The sequence below is a fragment of the Desmodus rotundus genome, unplaced genomic scaffold (assembly GCF_022682495.2).
Source record: "Desmodus rotundus isolate HL8 unplaced genomic scaffold, HLdesRot8A.1 manual_scaffold_251, whole genome shotgun sequence".
Taxonomy (NCBI): domain Eukaryota; kingdom Metazoa; phylum Chordata; class Mammalia; order Chiroptera; family Phyllostomidae; genus Desmodus; species Desmodus rotundus.
This window is the reverse complement of record NW_026527315.1, coordinates 27,757-51,146: the sequence shown is the minus strand read 5'-3', so window position 1 is coordinate 51,146 and position 23,390 is coordinate 27,757. Positions and strand designations below refer to the sequence as shown.

The following is a 23,390-nucleotide window of genomic DNA, read 5'->3' as shown; positions in this document are numbered from 1 at the left end:
ACACATGAAAAAGGAAGAGGCCAAGGCAGAGACCTGGCTGGGTGGCTCAGTCGATAGAGGTTGTCCCAATACGTCAAGGTTATGGCTTCCAATTCCAGTCAGGGCACACACAAGAATCAACCAATGAAGGCATAAATGAATGGAACAACAAATCGATGCTTCTCCCTCTCTCTCTAAAATCAATTTTTTTTTAAAGGCAGAGGCAGAAACATGAACATGATTTGTGAGAGAGAGACAGGAGAAAGCTACGTGTAAGCCACAAATAAGGGCTACTTATGAGAAGGAGGAAGAGAAGAGAAAGTGAGGCCCTGTGTGTGAGCCAGTTTGGGCACAGGCTGAGCTGGTAGAACAAGAGACCCAGCTACACCATGGCTTACAGAAGACAGAACTTACTTCCCTGTTCTCTAACAGTCCAGAAGCAAGCAGTCTGGGCAAGCGGGGTGGCTTTGCTCTGGGCAGTCTGTCAGACCCAGGAATCTACTTTTTACCCCTCTATTCCTTAGCGAGTTATCTTTGACTTCATGGTCAGGGCTGGAACACCTTCCCTGTAGGAGGTACTTTAGAGTGCCTCGTTCTGTAAGGAATAGAGGGAATTCCTGAAGGGTCTAGGGAGGGTTAAACACCCACCCCTCCTCCCCCACCACCCACGCCCAAACTCAAGTCTTAAGTTACTGAATGAGGCTTACTTACTCAAGTTTACAGTTAGGGACATTCCATACCCAAGACACAACAGGTAGTGTTTGCTTCTCAGAAGAGGAAATGATGCAAGATTGCCCAAGTTCGACTCCAGCTTTGAAAACAAGTGCTGAGTATTTAACAGCATCTCTTGCACCTCAATTTTAAGCAATCTTCCATTTCCTGGAAGAGTCAGAAAAAGGGAAAAAAACATATAATTCATTTATATTGGTTTGCTAATGTGAATGAATTATAGTAACTAAATCAATTATATTTACGTTATACATTATTTTATTTTAAATGTTTTACCTTAATTATAATTACATTATTTAATTAACACTGATTAATGAAATACTAATTACTGTTTATGTGATTCCCTTATGCTTTAGGTATAATACAGTTTGTAAATACAGTGGACCAGGTTCACAATCACTGCCCTATCTATAGAGAATTTCTAAAGCAAAGCACTGGTCCAAATATGGCCATTTTTTAATAAATTACTTTATTGTTGTTCAATTACAGTTTGCATTTTCCTCCCACCGCAGCCAAAACCACCTCCCTCCCTTGCTTCCTCTCTCCCCCTTGGTTTTGTCCATGTGTCCTTTATAGTTCCTGAAAACCCTTCTCCAAATATGGCCATTTCTTTTTAAAAAAACTATTTTGCTTCTAACTAAAATACTAATTTCTATTTTTTTTATCAGGTGCATTTTTTGAGAAGAACCCTCTGAAAAACTTCCAGCAGCTGGATTTGGCAGGAAATTGTGTGAGCAGTGATGGATGGCTTACCTTCCTGGGTGTATTTGAAAATCTAAAGCAATTAGTGTTTTTTGACTTCAGTACTGAAAGATTTTTACCCGATGCAGCATTAGTCAGAAAACTTGGCCATGTGTTATCTAAGTTAACTCTTTTGCAAGAAGCGAGGCTTGTTGGATGGCAATTTGATGATGATGATGTCAGTGTTATCAAAGGTGCTTTTAAACTAGTAACTGATTAAATAAAGGGCCCCGTGAGTCTGAATGCTCTGGGGATTCTGTTACTTTCAGTCGGGTGATTTAAAAATCTTTGCTCATATAGTCCAAGAGTCTATATGGCAATATGTTATACACCTAAAAATTATCTGTGTCAACAGCATCTGCTTAACTTGCCCCTTCTTCACTTTCCCTTCCTTTTCTGACATCAGGAGGTGTGGCACCATCACCTCCTTAGCTGGCTTCTTGTGTGGAAATCGACTTTCTTAAGTTTCATACTTCAGGAAAAAAAGATGCAGGACAATGAGGCCAAAGAAGAGGAGGAAGTGGGAGAGAGTTCACTGATGACACACAATAGTTCGTGTGTCATCCCTCCCACTTGGGTTATCAGCTACTCGAAGGGGACTCCTATGCATCCTGGCTTCCCTTGGTCCCAAGAATAGCAGACTTGCTGTATGCGTATTTACTCAGTGCAGTGTTTGGCATGTACTGGACTCTCAACAAGAATTTGCTAAATATGAAATCATCAAGTTACCAACACATAGCTCTTGAGTAAAGAAATGAGCCAAAATTATTTAAAATCACAGAAAAGTACACATCTGTTTTTATTCAAAAAGTTTTATTCAAACATTTTGGAATGTGAAAAAGCATTTCTTATATAAGCAGATCAGACTCCCAGAAAAGATTGGCATAAAAACTGGCAGTTTAGGAGGCTTGAAATTCAGGTTCTCCCCAGTTGCTGACACATGTATGTAATGTCCACTGTGATTTCAGAGAGTAAGGAAGAAATATCAATGCACCCCATTCTTTCATACCCTACGGAAGCTAAGGATACCTTGTCCTCATCTTATCTCCAACACTCCACAAAAATAATCCTTTCCCACAAAGAAAGAAGTCTACGAAAAATCTGTTTAAACAGATTTAAAGATTTATTTGAGGCAAGTCTGAAATAAACAAAACCCTAAATGGTGTTAGCCTGCAGTTCACCTTCTGTTCTCACGGCACCTCACATTAATGGCATGGGCGTCGGTGGAGGACACACTTGGCCTCTATGTTGAGGTAGTCACTGGAAAGAAATGCTGGGCACAATATTCTGTTTAGCAAGTGGGCACGTATTCCACAGATTTAGTCATAGTTTTAGAGCTGATAGTCACAGACCGACTCACGCATTTCCCACCCTAACTTTACAGATGAGAAAGCTCAGAGTTGTTAAACGACTTGCCCATGGTTACACCACTACTCACACACAGGTAGTGTCAGGATTAGAATCCGATTCTTGTCTTCCGGTCAGTCTCGAGTTTCTTCCCATCAAAAACAGTGACTTCTCAAACTGGGTTACCCACACTCCATGAAGCTTACTCTTAGTCCCAAACCATGGGCCAAGTATTTAATGTGAACTTCCTTTTTTAAAAATCTAGCTTCGAGTAACTCCAGAGCAAGATTTACCAGTAAGGCTACTGCCTAAGGCCTATGCTGGCCAACTTTCTTGTTTTTATATCCAGAAAGCTGGCCAGAGCCAGGCAAACAATGGACCAAAGTCACCTGCTGCAGTTGGCATTACTGAGCTGCAGCAAGTAGAGCCGACTCCTTCAGAACCCACAGGCAACTTCTCAAACAGTATATGTGGGCAGGAAAGCACCTTTGGTGGGACAACTGTACAGGTGTTGCTTTTGAATGGGGGTCGAGGAAGCAGGCATGGAACCTCACGCAGAATTGTGTTCTGCACCTGGACACTTTAAAAACCCCATGCGGGTGGGGAAGATGTGCATAGCGTGTCAGCACATACCTCCTAGTCATCACTCAGCACGTGACAGTTCTTCAGATCTCATGCATGACCCGAATGCACATTTAGATGCGGTCAATGGAGGAAAAATCACCCTGTAACAGTAGACCAATAGTAGGTATTGCAACCGTTGGAGGACATGAGACAAAGGACAAGGAACAGTTTGCCCTATTACATTTTACAAAGCTTCATTTTCCCCGGCGGTCAAGGTCATGCGCCCTCCATTTCTTCGGTAGGTCAAATGCCTGAACAGGGTCACAGATGTCAAGACGATGACCAGCTCCCCACCAAGCAAACGTTATTTGAGACACGGTTACTTATTACCACAGGGTAACTACAGTTCTGCTTGATGGAGATGGCTTCTGAGGTGTCTGTCACTCCACAGTGCAGAAAAAGGATTTGCAAGGGTTGCTCATATGGAAAAGGATGAGTTGATTGAAGAAACTGTGGCACATTCTACAAAAACAAAAATCTCTAGACAGCAGGCTGATGGCTGGAAAAGTCACAGATCTCCAGGAGTCACTGGATTCCAGAAAAGTTGAATTCACTCTTAAAAACTTTTTTAAAAACCCTAATCATAAAACTCATGATATAATGAAAAAATCATAGGTAATTTGCGACTGCTGCTTGTTATGTTTTTAATTTAGTAATACTGGCCATGTTGGAAAGTCTTTCACATGTGCACTTGGGAAATAATCAAAAAATAAAATAATCTACATAATTCTCACACTCACCACAGTTAACAATTTACTACGTTTGACAAAGCAAAACAAAATAAGTAGAAACTGCCTGTAGCAGATCTGAAAATACTGTATTCTACAATCTAAGATCCATTATCTTTCGGTAAATTTATTTAATATAAACTAAAATTGATTATGCAACTTTAAGAACCACGGACTATTCACAAATGTAGAGAAATGTTTAAATGACCAAAACCAGGTAGTAGAATGTGTTCCAAATTTTCTAATAAATGTTTTTGTTTTTACTTTGAAAGACATAATTCAGGACGACCTCAAAGGAAAAAGTAGCAGTTAAGTTTGGAAAAGCTATGAAAGAGACTTTTACTTTTAGCATAGCCATGTTTTTTCTTTCCTAGAATGTGTATCATTATTCAAGAAGCAGGTTTATACATCTCACTGAAAAGACTGTATCTTTAATAATGCAGCAGACCCACTCAAGCGGCTCTCTTGCAAAGATAACCTCCCATCACACTGTAGTCAATCACAAAACCAAAGATAGCAAAATGCAAATTTGGAGAAATACACTTTAAAGCCTATTTAAAGCCTACAGCATTTAAAGATTCTCAGTGCCCTAAATACATTTACAAAAATATAATTTCATTGGTTTCATATAATGTGAAGTAGACTACTATTCTCTAACATTTACAATAAATGATTGAACAGTCAATGCAGTTGGATTACTAAATAAACTGGAAGTCAAGAAGTCAACATTCCTCACATAATAAATTAAATTACAGTACGTCATGGTCTTGGTTGTCCCATTCTATTGTTAGTTCCATATCTACTTGGTATATTTGTAACACCAGTCCTGAATCCTTGGGTTGCTCCAATCCCTGGAACTCCAAGTCCTTGGTTAAGCATGCTGCTATAAGGTACGTGTCCATGATTAAGACCCAAGCCATAAGGTCTTGTTTGTGTGTTCAGAAGAATAACTGGGCTCACATTTTTCCCAGGGGTGTTAAATGAAAATTCTGGAGGTGGACTACTAGGTTTAGTTGGAGTCGACGTGACAGGGTTCGACTCGTCAGTGCCCTTTAAAGGAGGCATTGGGATTACGTGATGATCTGAAAAATGCAGGACATTCGCTGCCACAGGCCCGGACAGTAAGGCAGGCCTTATCCAGTCATCCTTGAAAATCTGAACAGTCAGGGTAGACACGAGAGTGTACAGCCTGTTGGTCACGTGAGCAAGAACCATTTGTTCGTTTGCATCTCGGCGAATCCTTACATGCACTGATCCAGCCTAAAGGGCAAAATCATAAGAAAGAGACTGCTTAGAACCACACTGCTGATAGTTCCATCAGAAATGGACGTTTTACTTATGAGTCTGTTGTAACAGTACGTGGTACTTTCTTCAACAGAAGAGAAAGCTTAATGTCTCAATGTGCCTTAAAGACTACTTAGTAGTGATTATCAAGATAGAGTTAGTGAAATAATTTGTGACTTTTTCAATAAAACATGATCTTTTATAAATATATGCATGAAGAAAAATCCATGTAGGAGCAAGACAGGCATATTGTAACATAAGGCACAATATAAATAAATATATAAAAAGGGCAACAGAAAGGCAGAAAGGAGATAATTCAAATTGAGAAAGACTTCAAGAAAAAATGACATGTGATCTAGGGTTGATGATTAAGTGAATTTGAAAAGGTGGAAACAGGCTTAGGAAATAGCAATGAAAATGATGGCATGTTTGGGCAAGAATAAACAATATCACTAATATATAAAGAAGTACAAATATTTCAGGAGGCAGAAAAAGAATAAAGAAAAGAAAGGAGGAAAAGAAGAAACAAAGAAAGAATGGAAAGAAGAAAGGTAAGCAATGGGGTTAAAAAGAAAGGCTAAAAGCAGTATCTGAATACCTTAAGTTTTAACAGCAGCAATAAAACAGCAGTAAGAGTTCTGAAAAATTGTATGGATCGGCGATTGCCAATGATGCAGGAAATGACTGCAACAGCCTAGATTAAAAATGAAGAGGTCTGAGATGGGACAGAGTGGATCAGAGAAGGACAGATGGATTCATGATACTCCAGGGATTAGTAGTAGAGGAGGACTTGATACCCAACCGGATGTGACGGATGAGTGAGGCAGACTCATCAGAGATGACCTCAAGGTTTCTAGCCTAGGTTACTAGGAGGACATGGAGCACCGTGCATTATGATGAGGGTAAGAAGTCTGTTTACGAAGTTGAAAAAACATTTATCATATATTATATTTTTTAAGTAGACAATAAGTAGACAGTAGGTGCAATGATCCTATTTTGATTAAAATATACACATACAAAGAAATATCAAGCATGACAGCACGTGCCTCTAGATGGTAGAATTATTAAAGATTTTTATTCTTCTTGACTTAGTTGTAAGTTCTAATTTTTCTAACAATTGGGTAGCATTTGTATAATAAAAACTTACATAAAAATAAATGATAGAAATATAATTAAATAAAATATCCAATAGATATTCCATGTTGATTTCTAGATAAACTCAGATTTTCAAAACAGAAAAAGTAGAACAAAGCACAAACTGCCCAGAAATCGGCCAGTTGGCTTAGTTACAATGTGTGAATCTACAACTTGAGTAGTAGTGATTATTATCAATCATGAGCTAGAGAAAATATCTATATTGCTTGAATGTGACAAGCCATGTCTAGAAATCAAGGCAGCTTTGGCCTCTCCCTTCTCTTTGACGCGGGCACCTCACTGCTGTCACTGCCCAAACCTGTATAAGATACTGTGTTCTCTCTTAGTCTGGATACAAACCAAAGTAGAGTAAGTGAAAGCCATTTCCGAGTATGAGCTTCAACAGTCTGCTACGATTGTGGTGTTTGCATTCATCTACAGCTTTGTGACAACTACTCTTGGCAGCTCAAAAGCCTGCTTTATAAGCTCCTGGTCTTCATTAGGCACTGCATCATTAGCATGGTTGTTAGGCGGCCAAGTTCTGAAGGGCTGAGATGATTGTATTCTTTGTGTTGATAAGCCACCAAGCTTAATAATCACTTGCCTATTAATTTATTGATATCAGTACAATGAAAAGAATGATTAAGACTGAACTACATTACTGGAGGAATGTAAACTGGCATAACCATTTTGGAAAACAATTTAGCAATTGGCATCAAAAGCCACAAAAAGTGTAATATTCTTTTACTACCAAAAATTCCCTTCTAAAAATTAATCTTTTTGAAAAAAAATACTGATTGATTTTTTATTTACTGAAGGGGAAGACTAGTGCTGTTTCAGATGCTTGAGTTACCTGAGGTTTCTGTGTGGCCAGGGATGTCAGCATGCCAGTGTCTTGAGGCCCCCATACCACACACACACACACACACACACACACACACACACACACGAGCTCCACCTGGACCTAATGCACCACCGACTTTCAGGAGAGGCACAGGTTTAACGGTGGAGAGGACAACTACCACTCAAACGGGGTTCTGAGTGCCCCAGCCCACTGAGCGCTGGGACACACTGCTACTGAGGCTTCCGTTGACTTCTACCCACAAAAGTGGGCCCTAGGGCCTCTTGGCCTTCACCTCAGGCTACCCAAGGACAGATGCATGCAGCTCAGGATGATCCCAGACAAGAAGCAGCCTTTGAGCCTCCAGCCATTCCAAGCAAGACTGTGTGGTGCAGATCCAATGAGGTGGTATGGCTGCGTCTGCTCAGGTCCACCTCGGGACTTGAGTGGTTTAGGGACTACCACTCTCCACTTCTGTTCTGAGATAGTTTAGTTCTGGAGGCTGCAAAGCCCAAGATCAGAGTGAGCGAAGATCAGCATGGTTGGCTGAGGGCTCTCTTGCACTCCTCAGATTTTGAATTGTTATCCTCACATGGTGGAAAGCCTAAAAATTAATCTTAAGGAATAATCACAAGTACACACAAAGATGAGGCAAGAAAAATATTCAGCTCAGCCCAGTTTATATGGGAACGATAGAAAACAACTTGTGCAACAGAGGAATAATTAAATAAATTATGGCATAATCATATAATGTAAAACTGCAGCCATTAGAAATTATGTTGGGACTCCTGGTAGACAGCAACAGTGGTGGCACTTTCTGGAAATGTCCTAACTATCCCTATAAAAACTGAGAACCTAAGATAGCAAATCTAACAACCTATGAACAACATTTACAAAAAGTAGCTAACGTAGTACTCCTAAGAAACCCCAAACACAAGCTATGGACCTGCAAGGTATTGGCATCTGCAGAGGAGGAAGCAACAGGGCATCTGACTGACCTAAAAACCCCAAAGCAGTAAACCTGTACTTAATGGAAATCTAGGACAGCGAACTCGAGAAAGGCAGCTGGGTCTGCAATAAGATATGAAGAGCTGGAGTCGTCTGAACCCGAGAACTCTCAAAAGGAACCAAGCAAAGCTCCACATTAAGAAGAAACAACTTGGAAGAGAATTCCAACTGAGTGGCAGAGTAGAGACAAAGGATGAAGAAGGTTCAGGTACAAATAAATGGAAGAGAATCAGAGCCGGGGGAAAGAAAAAACTTTCACTTCACAGATTCATCAGAAGAGGGAACTCTAGAGCCATGAATTGAGACATACTACCTTAGACCACTCCTTATTTTTAAGTTCAGGAAAACTAACTTCCCATATAAGTAGAAAGGAGCAATAAAAAAGGACTGAATCTAAATCTCACACAAAGCTATTACAAGAAAAAAAGGAAGTACAGAAAAGATAACTAGGAAGATTTACCTACAAAACAAATGAGAACTATACCCTACTTTATCAAAACAAGTCAAAAGACATACAACAAGAACAATATAAATCAAAATTAGAAAATCTCAGCAATGAGATAATTAGAAAATTTTTAAAATCACTTTAGAAATGAAGACCAAGCTAGACGAAATACTAAAGCAAGTAAACATCCAAGTATACTGTAATAGAAATAAAAGGTGAAAAGAATAAAAGTTTCAAAGTCAAAAGGAAATGCAGATAAAACAAGGAAAAAAAGGCAAAATCCAACATGATTACAACAGAAGTTCCCCAAAAAGAAACTCAAAGCAAGAGACTAAATATTAAAAACTACAATTAAAGAAAACTTTCTTGAAAGTTTACAAAAACTGTTTTTGAATAACATTATTGAAAGGGCATACTGCATACCTGAAACAATTGACCCGAATGATCAACAGCAAGACACTCTAGTAAAATTACTAGGTGCAGCAATAATAATAATAATAATAATAATAATAATAATAATAATAATAATAATAATAATACTTTGGGCATCCAGGTAAAAAGATCAAGTCACATATAAAGGGAATAAAAAACCCAAACCAGACTGTGAGTCATCAGGCTTTTATTACAGCAATGCTTTATGCCAGAGGTAAATGGAGTAATATATTGAAGAAACTCAAGGAAACAAAGTATGTGCTAGGATTTTATATCCAGGCAAAACGATTATCAAGTATAATAGCCACAACTGTTTTCAACATTCAGGAGTTTAGGAAATGTCGCTCCCCGCAGCTCTTCCTGAAGAATTTACTAGAGAGTAAGTTTCAGGTACCGCAAATGACTAGAGAGGGAGAGCAGGGACGAGGCAGCCATTCCCCACGGAAAGAGCATAAACCTGAAACTAAGGACTGTGACATGCATGTAACATTGAGCTGCCGGACCAGCCCTAATCTGCCTACCTCTGGAATTCGTGTTATGTTTAAAAAAAAAAAAATCTTATTTTTTTAAATTAGAATAATAATATTTGGTGATACGAAAAGCTGTTCATGGTATGTTAAATGAAAAGAGCACATTATAAAACAGCATGATCTCATTTTCTGAGGAGAACAAATGTATAGGTATAAGCACCAAAATATCAATAGCAATTTCCTCTACATGGTAGGATTATGGTGATTTAATTTTTCTAGGCACTTTTCTTTATTTTCCTCCTCATCCCGGACGCAGCAATGAAGCCCTGCCATAACGGTGTTTCCCTGGTAGTGACGTGCAAACTGGGTTAGAAAACATGGACTTTCGTGCTGCAGCAAGTCGTGTTGTTATAACTCTAACACATGCAGCGAAATCTCCAAAATTAGAACTGCAATTAAGAAGAAAATTGTCCCTTTGCAACACTTTCACCTTAAGGAATATGTGATTATGAATTTGTCTTCTCTGGACAGTTCAGTATTAAGATCATTTGGTTGGGGGAAAAAAAAAACATCCCTCTATTAATTTCAATTAAGTTTCTGAATCTATCTACATTTCAGACTCTACTGAACAAAAATGGGAATCAAAGGATCTACAAAAATTTTAAAGATGTACTTTTTTTAGTTTTGAAAATTATAAATTATGTTTTAAATTATAACTAAATAATATATAGAAAACCTACCAGTGAGCCAAAACCTAGGGTCCAAAAATGCTCATTTCGGACTTCCAAAACTCCATCCAAGGTTGATACCTGAACAAAAACACAGAAATAGGGTTGCTTTTACTTGACATATCCGACACAGTCCAGTCCCGCTATGCATGGACTTGCTCTTAGCCTGGACATGACATGGCCAAGCCCTGCATGAGGACACCCATTAGCCAAAAGAAGTCCCAGACCACTCACTTAACATACCATTTCTGCTTGTGCAGTAGAGCAAAGGCCTTATTTCTCCAGTTTCTTGTCTGCATCAATCCTTCTGAAGTCAGGCCTTTGCCCCTCCCTCCCCGCCTCGTTCAACACTGTGTTTCTATTTTATAAACATGGCATACACTGACAGCCAGCATTTGTGCTCTCGGTTGTTCTCCTCTATCATGTCTTTCTCTGAATTCTCTCTTACCAAATTTCTGCACAACACTGCATGCTCTCTGGATGCGGGCCCCACAGAAACTCCAAGGCAAGATACAGTGCGTGGCCCACCGGTGCAGTGGCACAGGCTCCACCAGCTGAGAGAGTGGCCAACTCTATTGGTAAAACTGGCCTTTGTGATACCAACAACCAAAAGTTTAAAACACTCTCAACATCCAAATAATTCAATTATCTTATTCCTTCATTAGTTAACAGGTGGAAATTTTTAACACAAAATATAAATCCCCAAGCTGTTAGGGGGTGAAGCAATGAACAGAGTAAAATGGACTTTAACTTAGTCAAACCCCTAGGTGTGAATATAAAATCATAAAAATCATGGCATTTATACAGGTAGTAGGGTGGTCCTTAGACCATTACCTTCCACATTTATTGCAAGTGAATTTGGCCTCCAGACCGAACAATTCCTCAATCTTTCTGCTTTTGTCAGTTATGTCCCCTAAAGAGTTAGGAACACAAACTCCCTTAGAGTCTAGATAGGATTGAATTAAGTATTATTTGTACCCACTCTTTGCATCTCTAATTATAAATTTAAATGATTTTATTTATCATTCCATCTTACCTCTCTGATAAGTTTGTCCAACTGACCTATAACATGAGGTGGTGTTGTCTGGGGAAGAAATAAAATATGTATCAAGGGATATTTTTGCAACAATGGTCCAGAAACTAACAATATTGTGTCTTATACCAAACTGTGCTTTGTTTGGCAGGTGCCCTATCATTATTTAGGGAAGAGAGGTTTCAACCGGCCCTGGCAGTGGGGCGACATCAAGAAGCAGCTCATGCTCTTTGCAGCTCACAAAGAAGCTGCTACTGCAAGTACCAAATAAGGCTTAAAGAATCAACCAATGAAAATAATCAATCAACAAAAAAATCCTTAAGAAGGTAACATTTTGTATAGAGTACAGCACTATACAAGTATCGTCATATTGTTACCGGCCCTAAAGACGGGGCACTACCCATAAGTTCCAGAAAAGGCATGAGGCAGAGACGGAGGAAGAGCCGTGCGCACACACGTCCAGTGCTGGGAAACTACCTCTCCACGCAGGTTCTTGTCCACTGCTGTTCCCACTGTTTCAGTAGGTAATAAGTTACCATTTTAATTTTAAGCTTGAAATTTAAAATTCTTACTGATTCAACCACAGAAAAAAAAAAGAAAACATTCATAAATATTATACAATAGCCTGATTATACGATAAATTTACACAAATTTATTAAAGGAAAATAAAAATATCTAAAAAAAAATTTAAGTAACATTGCTTTCACTTGAAACATTATTAGAAGCAATTTTTTAATTTTTTTGATTTTGTTTTATATTACAAATATAGGAAGATTTGTGCCTATTTTATGGGCCAATGTAATTCCTTCTAGTTCTTAGTGTAAAAATTTCAGAGATTATTATTTGGCTCCGTTTCCAACAGGGCCCTCCAAGAGCTAAAAGTCTCACAATCTAGAGGAAGAACACATACGATTTTACGATCTGGCGGAGGAACGTGGCTACGGCCCACATGCACACTGAAAGACCCTTACCTGAAGCAGCACTTTCCCACTGTACACGCTCATGGGGTACATAGTGCCAAACGTCATCAGGGCAATGGCTATGGCAGAGGCAGTGTCTACAGCAAAATAATTGCTAAAAGGAAAAAACAATTCTAGATTGCAAATGTATGCCTCACTCGGCTGCTTACCATTGAATCTACCAAACGTTAATTACCTACAGCAACAGGACTATTTTATCACAAGTGGTCACTAACGGCAATGGGAGCATCTCAAAGAAAAACAAAGAATTTTCCAAATCCTTTCTCTCCAGAGTTCAGTGGGAAAAAACCCTAATAATTATGTAAATTAATGTGGAGATGATGAAGATGAAAGGTGAGCATTTCCCCACTACCTATTTTTAGTCAATCTACTTGTCAACTATAAAGCTTTCATATATGTTCATTTGTTGCAACAAATAAAACCCTTCAAACAGTAATCTGTGATACAGACACTAATAGAGGTCATCAATGATTGTGTCAATTTTCCTATAAAAAATAACTTTCAAATATTTACTATTAAAATTTTGAAAATTGCCCAGCAATTTTACAAGGTATCTGTTGTTGTCATTGTTGTTGTTTTTAAAGAATCTCCTTTTTCTAGATTTTAAAAATATTTTTATTTATTTATTTTTAGAAAGAGGGGAAGGGAGGGAGAAAGAGGGGGAGAGAAACATCAATTTGTGGTTGCCTCTCATGTGGCCCCTACCGGGGACCTGGCCCACAACCCAGGCATGTGCCCTGACTAGGAATGGAACCGGCAACCCTTTGGTTCACAGCTCTTGCTCAATCCACTGAGCTACACCAGCCAGGACTCCAAGGTATTTGCTATAGTAACATTGTGACTGAAGTGCAACATCCCAACAACAGTTCAGACTGTTCCATTCAAACAGACCTAAGTGTCAATGGCTACAAGCACACTTTTTAACTTTCTCCCATGTGCTGGGAATAGAAATATGAGTAAGGCATAGCTCCTGCCTTTGAAATCGCAGGAGGTACAACATGGAAAACGTAATAAAGCCCTCTACATGCAAAGAGAAGTCCCTACAGGGAATCATGGATGCACAAAGGAGTGAGTGTGGAGGCTACTGAGGCAGAGGTAAGCCAGAAAGGTTAAATATAAAGAGGTGACATTTGAGCTAAGCCTTCAAAGAAGAGTGAGGCGACAGAAGGAAGACAGCGTAGACAGTGCAAGCAGCATGAGCACGGCCCTGGCCAGGTAGTCTGCTGGTTAGAGCACAGCCCTGATATATCAAGGTGGTGGGTTTGCTGTCTGCTCAGGGCACATACGAGAATCAACCAATGAGTGCATAAATAAGTGGGACAACACATCAATGTTCCTCTCTCCCCCTTCCTCACTCTCAAAAATCAATAAATAAAACTTAAAAAAAAATGAGACAGCATGCACAAGAGCATACAAATCCTGATGCAGCAACAAAACTAGAAACAGTTAAGAGATGGGTGGCTGGTAAGGTTAATAGGGGCTTTATTACACTAATAACTTTTAACTTTTTAAAATATGCATAGGAGAGTATTTTGCTTTTGGGTTTTTTTAAAGGTTTTATTTATTTATCTTTAGAGAGGGAAGAAGGGAGGGAGAAAGAGAGGGAGAAAAACATCAATGTGCGAGAGATACATTGATTGGTTGCTTCTTGTGCATCCCAACTGGGGACCTGGACAGCAACCGAGGCATGTGACTTGACTGGGAATTGAACCAGTGACCTTTTGGTTTGAAGGTCAGCACTCAACCCACTGAGCCACACCAGCCAGGGCAAAAGGGAATATTTTGAAACAGGAAAATATGTCTGGCATTGAAATTCTGAATGATCACATTAGTAGGAAAATAGTGGAAAACCAGAGATGTGTGAAAATGGAAAAGTAAAAGACCAGAAGGTAACCATTCTAATTAGGCCAAGGAAATGACGATAAAGGTCTCAGTTTGGGAAGCAGCAATGAGAATGAGGAGGGGACAGATAAATAAATAAGAAAAACTAAACAATACATTATAAGACTGTGTATAATAACAAAGACATGGAAACAGGAATATTAGTGATTTAAAAAAAAAAAAAGGAAATCTTGCCATTTGCAGCAACATAAATGGACCCTGATGGCATTATGCTAAGTGAGGTAAGTCAGAGACAGATGAACACTGTATGGTCTCATTAATATCTGGAATCTGAAACAATCAAACTCCTAAGAAACAGAATAGATCAGTGGCTGCCTGAGGCAGGAGTGTGGTGTGGGAGAAGGGTGACGGTGTTAAAGGAATAGGGGAAAACAGGTTCCGCTGAGGTGGACGTGAATAGAAGTCACTAAAATATGTCTTTTGAATTCAGTATAGATCTGGGCTAGAAATAACGGTTTTGGATACACACATACATAGTAAATAAAAATGGATAATTGTATATGATCTCCCAGGAGAGTATACAAAACAGTAAAAAGAATACTTTAAGGACAGATTCCAATTAACACTAGTATTTAAAGGGTATGTAGTCAAAGAATTACATGTCATGAAATGTTAAGCTTAGAGTAGCTGTAAAGTCTATTTCCTCAAAGGCTTGCTTTTTAAAAAAATTGCTTCACACCTACTTCTCTTCCCGCTTTCAGGAATAGCAAGCTATTGCTTATTTCTCTCTTACTGTCCTCTTCTGTTGCACTCATCAGGTCAGCAGACGGCATTCAGTCGGCATTACAGACTGGAGTGGAAAATACCTACTGAATACAACCCCTTTTTTCAGAGAAGGCACTTGAAGACAAGACACGATCAAAGTGACCCAGGTCATAAGCAAACATGCTATGACCTTAACCCCGTCCATCCCGGAGATGCCCTTACTAGTCAGGCCCCAGGAATGGAAACACACTTGACAGAATGAAAAATACTTACTTGATTTCAATTAGCATATATGTAATACAAAGAGCAAACGCTCCAGCAAGGTCAATCAAGACAAATGGATTCATTCGGGGAAGGAAGATACTGCTCAGCCCTGGAATAATCCCACACACACTACGAGTGAAACAAACAAAAGTAGTATTCATCAGCAGCGCTCGTGTGACACTGATGAATGTCTGGTAAAAGATGACTTGTATTTTAGCATCATTTATCTTTTAAAGAAAGCAAAGAGGATTTGGCAATAAAGCTCTCAACTTATAAAGGTCTTTTTTGAACCATCGATTAAAAAGAAAAAGGAAGAATAAGAATCTAATTTGTGAGATTAACGTATTAACCTCAGCAATACGTTGTGTAAGGTCCCATGACACGTGCCTTTCTTGTGCATTCCTTTAAAATCACATGTCGTGAAACCCCATGACATCTTACCTTCGACTAAGGTCCGCAACATGCTCTTGAAGCCAACTCGTACTAGCAGCTTTAAGAAGAAAACACTTAAATTATCTATTTAGAAGAATAAATCACTACCAGAAATACATGATTTCTTTAATTTTCAAAATAAGTTTGGTAACAATCCACATAACATTACAAAAGGATGTTACTCCTCAAACACAGAACTTTCTCCTTTTTTATGCCTTTAAGATACTAAAGCAAAAAGTTTCAACAATATATAGTTGACCTGAAGGAATTAGTGAACTTATATGTATCATTATGGCTACTCATCTGAAGTTTTGAAGGCTCTTTTACTAGAAAGCAGTTTCCTAAACAGTGTGCTGAGACTGGTTACATATACTCAGCTTTCAGAGAGCCAGATGGGGACCTGGCGATATCCAAAGACCCTCACTAGTTAGTGTCCCTGGACAAGTAGCCTCCAGGCTCAAGTGTCCACTTACATTTACCCAGAGTTCTGGGAATATTCTTTTTTTGTTTTATGTGTATTTTGATTAAAGAAAAAAGAAAAGATCCACAGGCCTTGCACAAAAGCCAGTTATAGTCTTAACAGTTAAGAGCAACCTCAGATGCAGGGATACCTGACTTCAGATTTCATCTCCGCCCTTAAAGAGATGTGTGGCCTAGAGCACCTGACTTAACGTCTCTCTAGGAGCTTCAGTGGAAAACGGAGATAATAAAATCATTTACTGCATATGGTTATGGAGAATTAAATGGGTTATTCTATGTAAAACACTTAGCACAATGTCTGGCAGATACTATTCTGCACTCAAGTTTCAGCTAATGTCTCAAATCTTGATGTTTTGGGGAACTTTCATTTCCAACTAATGAAAATGCAAATTAAATAACCTTTTTGGAAATAAATTTTGCAATACATATCAAAACCTTTAAAAATGTTGTATTTTTAATCCATTTGTGATTTCTTCTCTGGGAATTTATCCTAAAGAAGAATCATAAATCCATACAAGATATTTAATACAAAGAAGTTGATTAGAACATTATTTGTAAAAGTAAAAGCTGGAAATGCGTAAGAACAGACAAATGTTTAAAAATGTTCCTATGATGAAATATTATGAAAGCACTTTTTTCTTTCTCTTTAACAGGAGAAAATCAAAGCTTTATACATAAATATAAATAGATAAGATAAATCCCTGACATTTTTGGACGAAGGAGAAAGGGGGGAAATGGGTATTACATTGCAGAGGTGAGAATGGGCACTTTACATGTAGTAAGGAAGAGCCAAACACACCTGCCAGGCAACAAAGGGACACACTGGGTATCTAGCTAAAACGCCTGGAGTCCCCCTATTCACCACACTTGATCCAACTTAGGCTAAAGTCACATCCTAAATTCTCTTTCTGGAAGTAGGTTTCTCTGTCTGAATCTTTAAGGAAGGAAAGGGGTAAGGGTCAAAAGGTCTTTCTGAGTCTTTTTGTTTCTTAATCAGGTTAAATCAATCTGTATCCCAAAAAACAGGGAAGCATTTTTTTCCAAGTATTTAATGAGGTAATACTCCAGATACTGTAAATGAGGAAGACATAGAACTGTAAATCCATACAATTATAAGAATGCAAAGATACACACATGTGCATAAAAAATAAAAGGGTAAAATGGGTTAACGGATGTTATTTCAAGGTCATGATGTCATCGGTATTTCTTTTCTTCTCTTACCTTTCTGATCTTTCCAGAGAGGTATTGTTTCTAAATATCTGTACCTTTTTAAAATTTCTGGTGTGAGCATTATACTGTTTTAATAACAAATTTTTTCAAAATAACTCTGGTCATAAATTTTCAAGTTCATGCAGTAAATTCTTAACTCTCACCCATACAAACATAACTCCGAGTTCATGACACGCACAAAGTCACTTAAACCTGAACGGGCACTGCAGAAAGCTTTCTTCTCTTGACTGCTCTGGTGTTCGAGTCCGTGAGACCTAAAAAGACCCTTCACCAGCTCTGCTTCAAGATGCAGGTTCATGCCCACAGCCTACTTTTGTTTCTGCCTTACTTCCTCATCAGTCAGTGGCTGGCCCCTTGTGGGCTGGGCCTCTGAAGTAAAAAATCAGCCTGTATTTTTAAAGACTTGAAAATAAAAGAATATTTCAAAAGAAAAAAGTTTTGCTACTTTCAAATATATGCCCACCCACCAGAGCCAAACAGAAATACCTGGGAACTTAATTAACAGAATTCAATTAATTCCAGTGAACACATCAGCTATTCTAAGTATCCTGATGCTTCTAAAATGCTCACAATAGACTTTTTACAGGCACGTTATACACCTAAAATCTCATTCGTGCTATTTGGTAAATCTAATTTTTCATCCGATTGAATTTAATGCATGTTAGTCCTACCTGTTTTTATTTTTTTTATTTATTTATTTTTTAATTTTTTATTTATTTTAGAGAGAGGAGAAGGGAGGGAGAAAGAGAGGAAGAGAAACATCAATGTGTGAGAGAAACATCGGTTAGTTGCCTCTCTCATGCCCCCAACTGGTGGCCTGGCCTGCAATGCAGGCATGTGCCCTGACTGGGAATTGAACTGTTGACCTTTTGGTTTGCAGTACAATGCCCAACCCACAGAGCCACAAATAGTCAGGGCGTCCTACCTGTTTTTAAGTAATAAAGCTTGAACTAATTAGATTTTTTTATATATATACATCTCTCCTTAAAGAAGACTTTGAAAACCTTTGGGGTAGTTCTCTTTTCTCTTCAAAATATTTTTTCTCACTGATTTATAAGTTAATGAAACAAACAAAAGACTTGTTTTTATGAGAGATTATTTATATTTTTTATTAATGACAAAAAACATACCTTCAGAGACATAAGCAAAAGGTTTATTCCGAATAGAAAGCATCGTGAACAGGTTGAAAGAAAGGGCCACAAAAGTGCCAACTAATAATCTTCCCCTACAAAAGAACAACAATAACATTTGCCATTATTTTTTTCTTGGTACTACTAACATGAAATTTCAGCATGCAGACTGACGAGAAAGAGATGGGGAGGCGGAGCTGTCTGCTTCTGCGGTTTGGTATAGCAGAGCCAGAATCTGGCCTTGGTTTCTAGCCCTGTAACCCATGTCCTGTGCACTGTTGCTCCACCTAACACAGGACAAAGCCAGACTCTTAGCATTAACATTACTGTCCTACAGGTAAGTGCTGTTACAAATCTGTATACATGCTAATGGTATCTGGTTTATAGTATACTGGACAGGTCAGAATGTCCTGAGTTAAACTCACCAAAATAGGTGAAGCCCGTATGTGGAAGATAATAACAATCCCATCTTTTCTGCAGGTGCCACTAAAAGATTTTGAGAATCAAATTTTACATTATAGTAGAGCCTAGGGGCTGGTTTAGTGTGTTGATCTGGGCCTGGAAACAATGAGGGACCTGAAGCCAGGTTAGACAGGCCTTCGTCTGCAGTGCAAGGGAACATACAAGGATGAAGACGAGTCCTGGGATTTGGAGATTCTGCTTTTGCAATATCAATGAAATGTATATTGCCCACCCTGAACTCTAATACTGGCCAAAGTAATAGTTGTTTAGTAATACACCAATCACACCTGGGAATTAGACTTAACAGTAATTATATGTTAGGTCAAAAGCAAAATCTTACGTGTGTATCTCGGGCTGCTCCAAAAAGCGTTCTGCACTAAAAGAAAGAAATATGAATTAAGTCCTATAAATTATAAAATAAAAAAGCTTTATTAAACATATGGTTAGCTCAAAAAATTCACGAAATCTTTCATATAACCAACTGTTGATTATCAGCAGGGGTGAGGCAAGGGGACTCTCGAATTATCCTTGATATGTAATGTTAATCTTTCTCTACCAAACCTGTTCCAATGGGTTTGTAGTACTGAGCATTACAACATAGCTCACTAAATCCCTTCCTTCCACTCACACCTACCTATAACTGGATTTAGTAGCTTCAAAGAAGGTAATAAAAGAGGGTGAAGAAAAGGGGGAAAAGTCTGAAATATGAAGAAATTGTACTATGAAAACTCCAGCACTGCTCTTCCTAATTTGCACACCCTACAAACCAAATTCTCTCACTGGGTTCTTTACGTTCCCGGAGACGGCACAGGCGGAATTTAGAATGACAGTAACATCATACACAAATGTACCTTTCTTTCAATATAAAGAGAGCTCCCAACTGTGCCAAGACTGTAGAGGCAAATACAGCCAGGACTTCTAATCTTTCAAATCTGAAATCAGAAAGTTCATTAGACTGGCATTATTCTTTCAACCCGAACCAGTACTTACGGAACACATTTATATTCATTTATTCACTCACTCAATATATACATATGCTTACTATAAGCTAAACACTGTTAGAACAGAATGTAGAGTTTCTAGAATGAACATCACGGATTAAAAAGAGTGTCTGTTTGTACAACATATATTCCCAGGGACCCACATACGGCTCTTACTTCTCTAATAATAACCATTATCTAATCAACAGCTAACACTTCAGTGACTCACCTTGTGTTAGATACTGGCCAAAGTGCTTAACATCTTACCTCATCTAAACCTCCCAACCCTTTATGAGGGTTACTTTACCCTCTTAAAAAGAGAGAGAGAGAACTTGAAACACAAAGAGAAAAAGTAAGTGTTTAAAGTCATATCTAGTGTAAAATAAATAAACAAACAAATCGGGTGAGGAGCACTGGAAGCAGACAGAATAGCTTATACAAAGGCCTTAACCCAGGAATGAGTTGTGCTCAAATTACAGAAGACAGACAGTGTGGTGCTGAGGGCATGCAAGTGATTAAGTAGGCAGGGCCCAGCTCACACGAGAGCTTTGTAGATTGGGGAAGGGGCTCAGGGTTTTATTCTAAGTACGATGGGAGACAACTGGATGGATCTGAGGAGGCTTACAGCACGATTTGGGTTTAGAAAGGAAAACCTCTAGTTTATGGGGAAATGGACTATGGGGGGTAAGAGCAGAGCCATGGGGATCAGTTATGATGATGGTCATTGGTTGGGGCAGGAAATGAAGGGAGCCTGATTAGGGTGGTACTAGTGCAGACAGAAATGGGGGTGGAACAGATTCTGGATGTGTTTTTAGTTTACTTGGCATAACCTGCTGATGGACAGAAGGGTAGTGAGAGAATAATCCAAGGATAATGCCTAGAATTTTCTGCTTGAGCAACTGCGTGTTGGTGTATTTCCTAAGATGGAAAAACTGTAGAGAAACAGGTTTTAGGGGTAGAAAACAAGAATTCTAGCCTAAGCCTAAGACGCCAATTAGACATCTTAGTGAAGCTGTCAAGAAGGTAGTCTGAAATGAAAATAGATCTCAGAGATGAAGAACTAGATTTTAGAAATACTAAATATAGATTTTTCAAGTTATGTGACTGATTACAATTAATTTGAATGCTTAATTTTATTGTTTAATTGCTCCCTCCTTTCCCATTCACTCTAAGCAAGAGGGCCAAAATGAAAGCTGTCATGTCCTTACTTCACCTTGTCACCTGGTCACAGAAACTGATTTAAAGGCTAACATCTGTTCCAAACTGGGCCAATCAACTGCTCTTTCTCAGGCTTTTTGGAACTACAGCTAAGGAAGAGTCCTTTCCTTTCTAGGGTGAAGGTAAAAAGGAATGAGTTAGGGTCTGGCTGGGCGTGATTCATTTAATAGTGGAAGAAAGTAGTCTGGGAAACTGAACATGAAATGCAAAGAAAAGCAGGCCTGAGAAATAAGAGAAAGACAATGACCCGAGGGTCCTAAACGCGATTCCAGTTACCTCAGTCTTCCTACATTTTAGTTACTAAACTGACCACATCTCCATTTTGTCCCCCAACCTAGTTTTGAGTTGGATTTATGTCACTTAACAACTGAAAGCCTTGACTCAGAGTCACAGATTTTTGCATTAATGTCTTAGTTTGCCTTGTCCCACAGTTAAAGTAAAAAAAAAAAAAAAAAAAAAATCCCAGAAACACACACAATCCTTCCCTAATTTTGTTCAAGTAAACATAATCCCAATGAATGGTATGGTGAGGAAGGGTAAGTTTGGTCCAGGAGTTTCTTCTTTTTTTCTTTAATTTAAGATTTTATTTATTTATTTTTAGAGAGAAGGAAACAGAGGGAGAAAGAGGGAAAGAAACAGCAATATGTGAGAGGTACATGGATCAGTTGCCTCTGACACACCCCCAATTGGGGACGTGGCCCACAACCCAGGCATGTGCCCTGACTAGGAATCAAACCAGTGACCTTTCAGTTCCCAGACTGGCCCTCAATCCACTGAGCTACACCAGCCAGGGCAGGCCAAGAGTTTCTTTACCAACGTAAAATTCTTCAAGTTGTTTCCTTGAAGTTGAAATGAACTCACATTTTCCTAATATATATCTTTAAAAATGTCCAATACAAAAGACTATCTTCCAACTCTCAGTATTTTCTAAGACTATACAAACAGAAATCTCAAATTCTTTGTTAGTCCATTGCTAAAAAAATCCAGTCTTACAGTAAAAATCCATCTCTACCACTGCATTTATGTTAAAATATATCACTTTACTTTAACATCTAAAAGATACACTTACGTGAAAATTCTCCCTATTTTCTCTAAGTAAAATGAAAGATTCCCCAAATACAAAAGAACTTAATTTGAAATCATTATGTTAATATTTGTTTTATAAAGCAGAAAATAACACAATGTGAATATTTTATTTTAACATGACAAATTTAAATATTCATGTTTCTTATCTAAATCAACTTGGAAGATCCTTTTCTACCTACTTTTGCTACTATTCCACTAAGTAGGCAACATTTGTTTTCTAGAACTACTCTAGCCATCTCTGTATTGTCTAATATAATTATTATTTTAATAGCAATAAGTTAGCAGAAAATAACGTAATTTGAACTTACCCAAATGAATAGACAGGGCTAGGTTTCCTCATCATTACCCAGTAACTTATTAAACACGTCATTAAACTAAGTAAAAAGAAAAATAAATTTAGCATTAACTCTATAGCTAGAAGAGAACATGGAGGAAGAAATTAAGTTTTCAGAATTCCTAAGATGCTGAAAGTTATCGGTATTTACTCAGAATTAACAAAAACTTATGTAATAATTCATAATCTATTTACAATGAGTATCCTAACACATGACAGTTTTAACATGTGGAGAAACTGAAAAACGTTGTGATACATCGTCAAGTCGGTTAAACAGAACCTAAACCCACACTTTCTCTGCTCGGTAAGTAGTTTCCATAACTGAGCATGCAAAAAATGACACAGGGATGATAATGTAATGTATTTCATTCTAGGCATATACATTTTAACTTTCATAAGCTTTATTTAATCTTAGATAAAAGTTAAGCTAAATATTAATACACCTTGACAACATTCTGGATGGAGTAAAATGATGTTCATTTTCTAACTGATAGTGGAAATTTACTGTAAAACAACTAACTACATGTGAAATTCAGGTAATTCAATTCAGATGTTTTTAGACCAATCAAGTAATTACGTTATGTGATTAATGTAAATACATCCTGATGACATACTCATATGGCATGGATCTTGAAGGTATCAAGGTATTTTTTAACTCTCATAC

At 38.2% G+C, this 23,390-nt stretch overlaps 2 protein-coding genes across 11 annotated transcripts in view; one reads left to right on the top strand and one right to left on the bottom strand.

Annotated features, from left to right (window-relative positions):
* NLRC4 (NLR family CARD domain containing 4) overlaps positions 1 to 2,495 on the top strand; it is a 28,252-nt gene extending 25,757 nt beyond the window's left edge. For 6 of the 7 annotated variants that reach the window (XM_045189310.2, XM_045189308.2, XM_045189309.2 and 3 more), the window contains one exon: positions 1,377 to 2,495. In XM_045189310.2, the coding sequence (XP_045045245.1) occupies positions 1,377 to 1,669 (293 nt within the window). In that variant the 3' untranslated portion in view covers positions 1,670 to 2,495. The remainder of the gene's footprint in view (positions 1 to 1,376) is intronic. The other variant, XR_006654342.3, reaches the window with a different exon arrangement.
* A 2,064-nt stretch (positions 2,496 to 4,559) lies between these two features.
* The window catches only part of SLC30A6 (solute carrier family 30 member 6), a 30,545-nt gene continuing 11,714 nt past the window's right edge, over positions 4,560 to 23,390 (bottom strand). For 2 of the 4 annotated variants that reach the window (XM_024552630.3, XM_045189311.2), the window contains 10 exons: positions 22,701 to 22,766; positions 19,960 to 20,040; positions 19,449 to 19,484; positions 18,647 to 18,741; positions 15,816 to 15,864; positions 15,384 to 15,503; positions 12,495 to 12,597; positions 11,527 to 11,574; positions 10,503 to 10,571; positions 4,560 to 5,408 (listed from right to left, as the gene is read on the bottom strand). In XM_024552630.3, the coding sequence (XP_024408398.2) occupies positions 4,908 to 5,408; positions 10,503 to 10,571; positions 11,527 to 11,574; positions 12,495 to 12,597; positions 15,384 to 15,503; positions 15,816 to 15,864; positions 18,647 to 18,741; positions 19,449 to 19,484; positions 19,960 to 20,040; positions 22,701 to 22,766 (1,168 nt within the window). In that variant the 3' untranslated portion in view covers positions 4,560 to 4,907. Of the gene's footprint in view, positions 5,409 to 10,502; positions 10,572 to 11,526; positions 11,575 to 12,494; positions 12,598 to 15,383; positions 15,504 to 15,815; positions 15,865 to 18,646; positions 18,742 to 19,448; positions 19,485 to 19,959; positions 20,041 to 22,700; positions 22,767 to 23,390 lie in introns of those variants that run through there. The other 2 variants (XM_024552631.3, XM_045189312.2) reach the window with 2 other exon arrangements.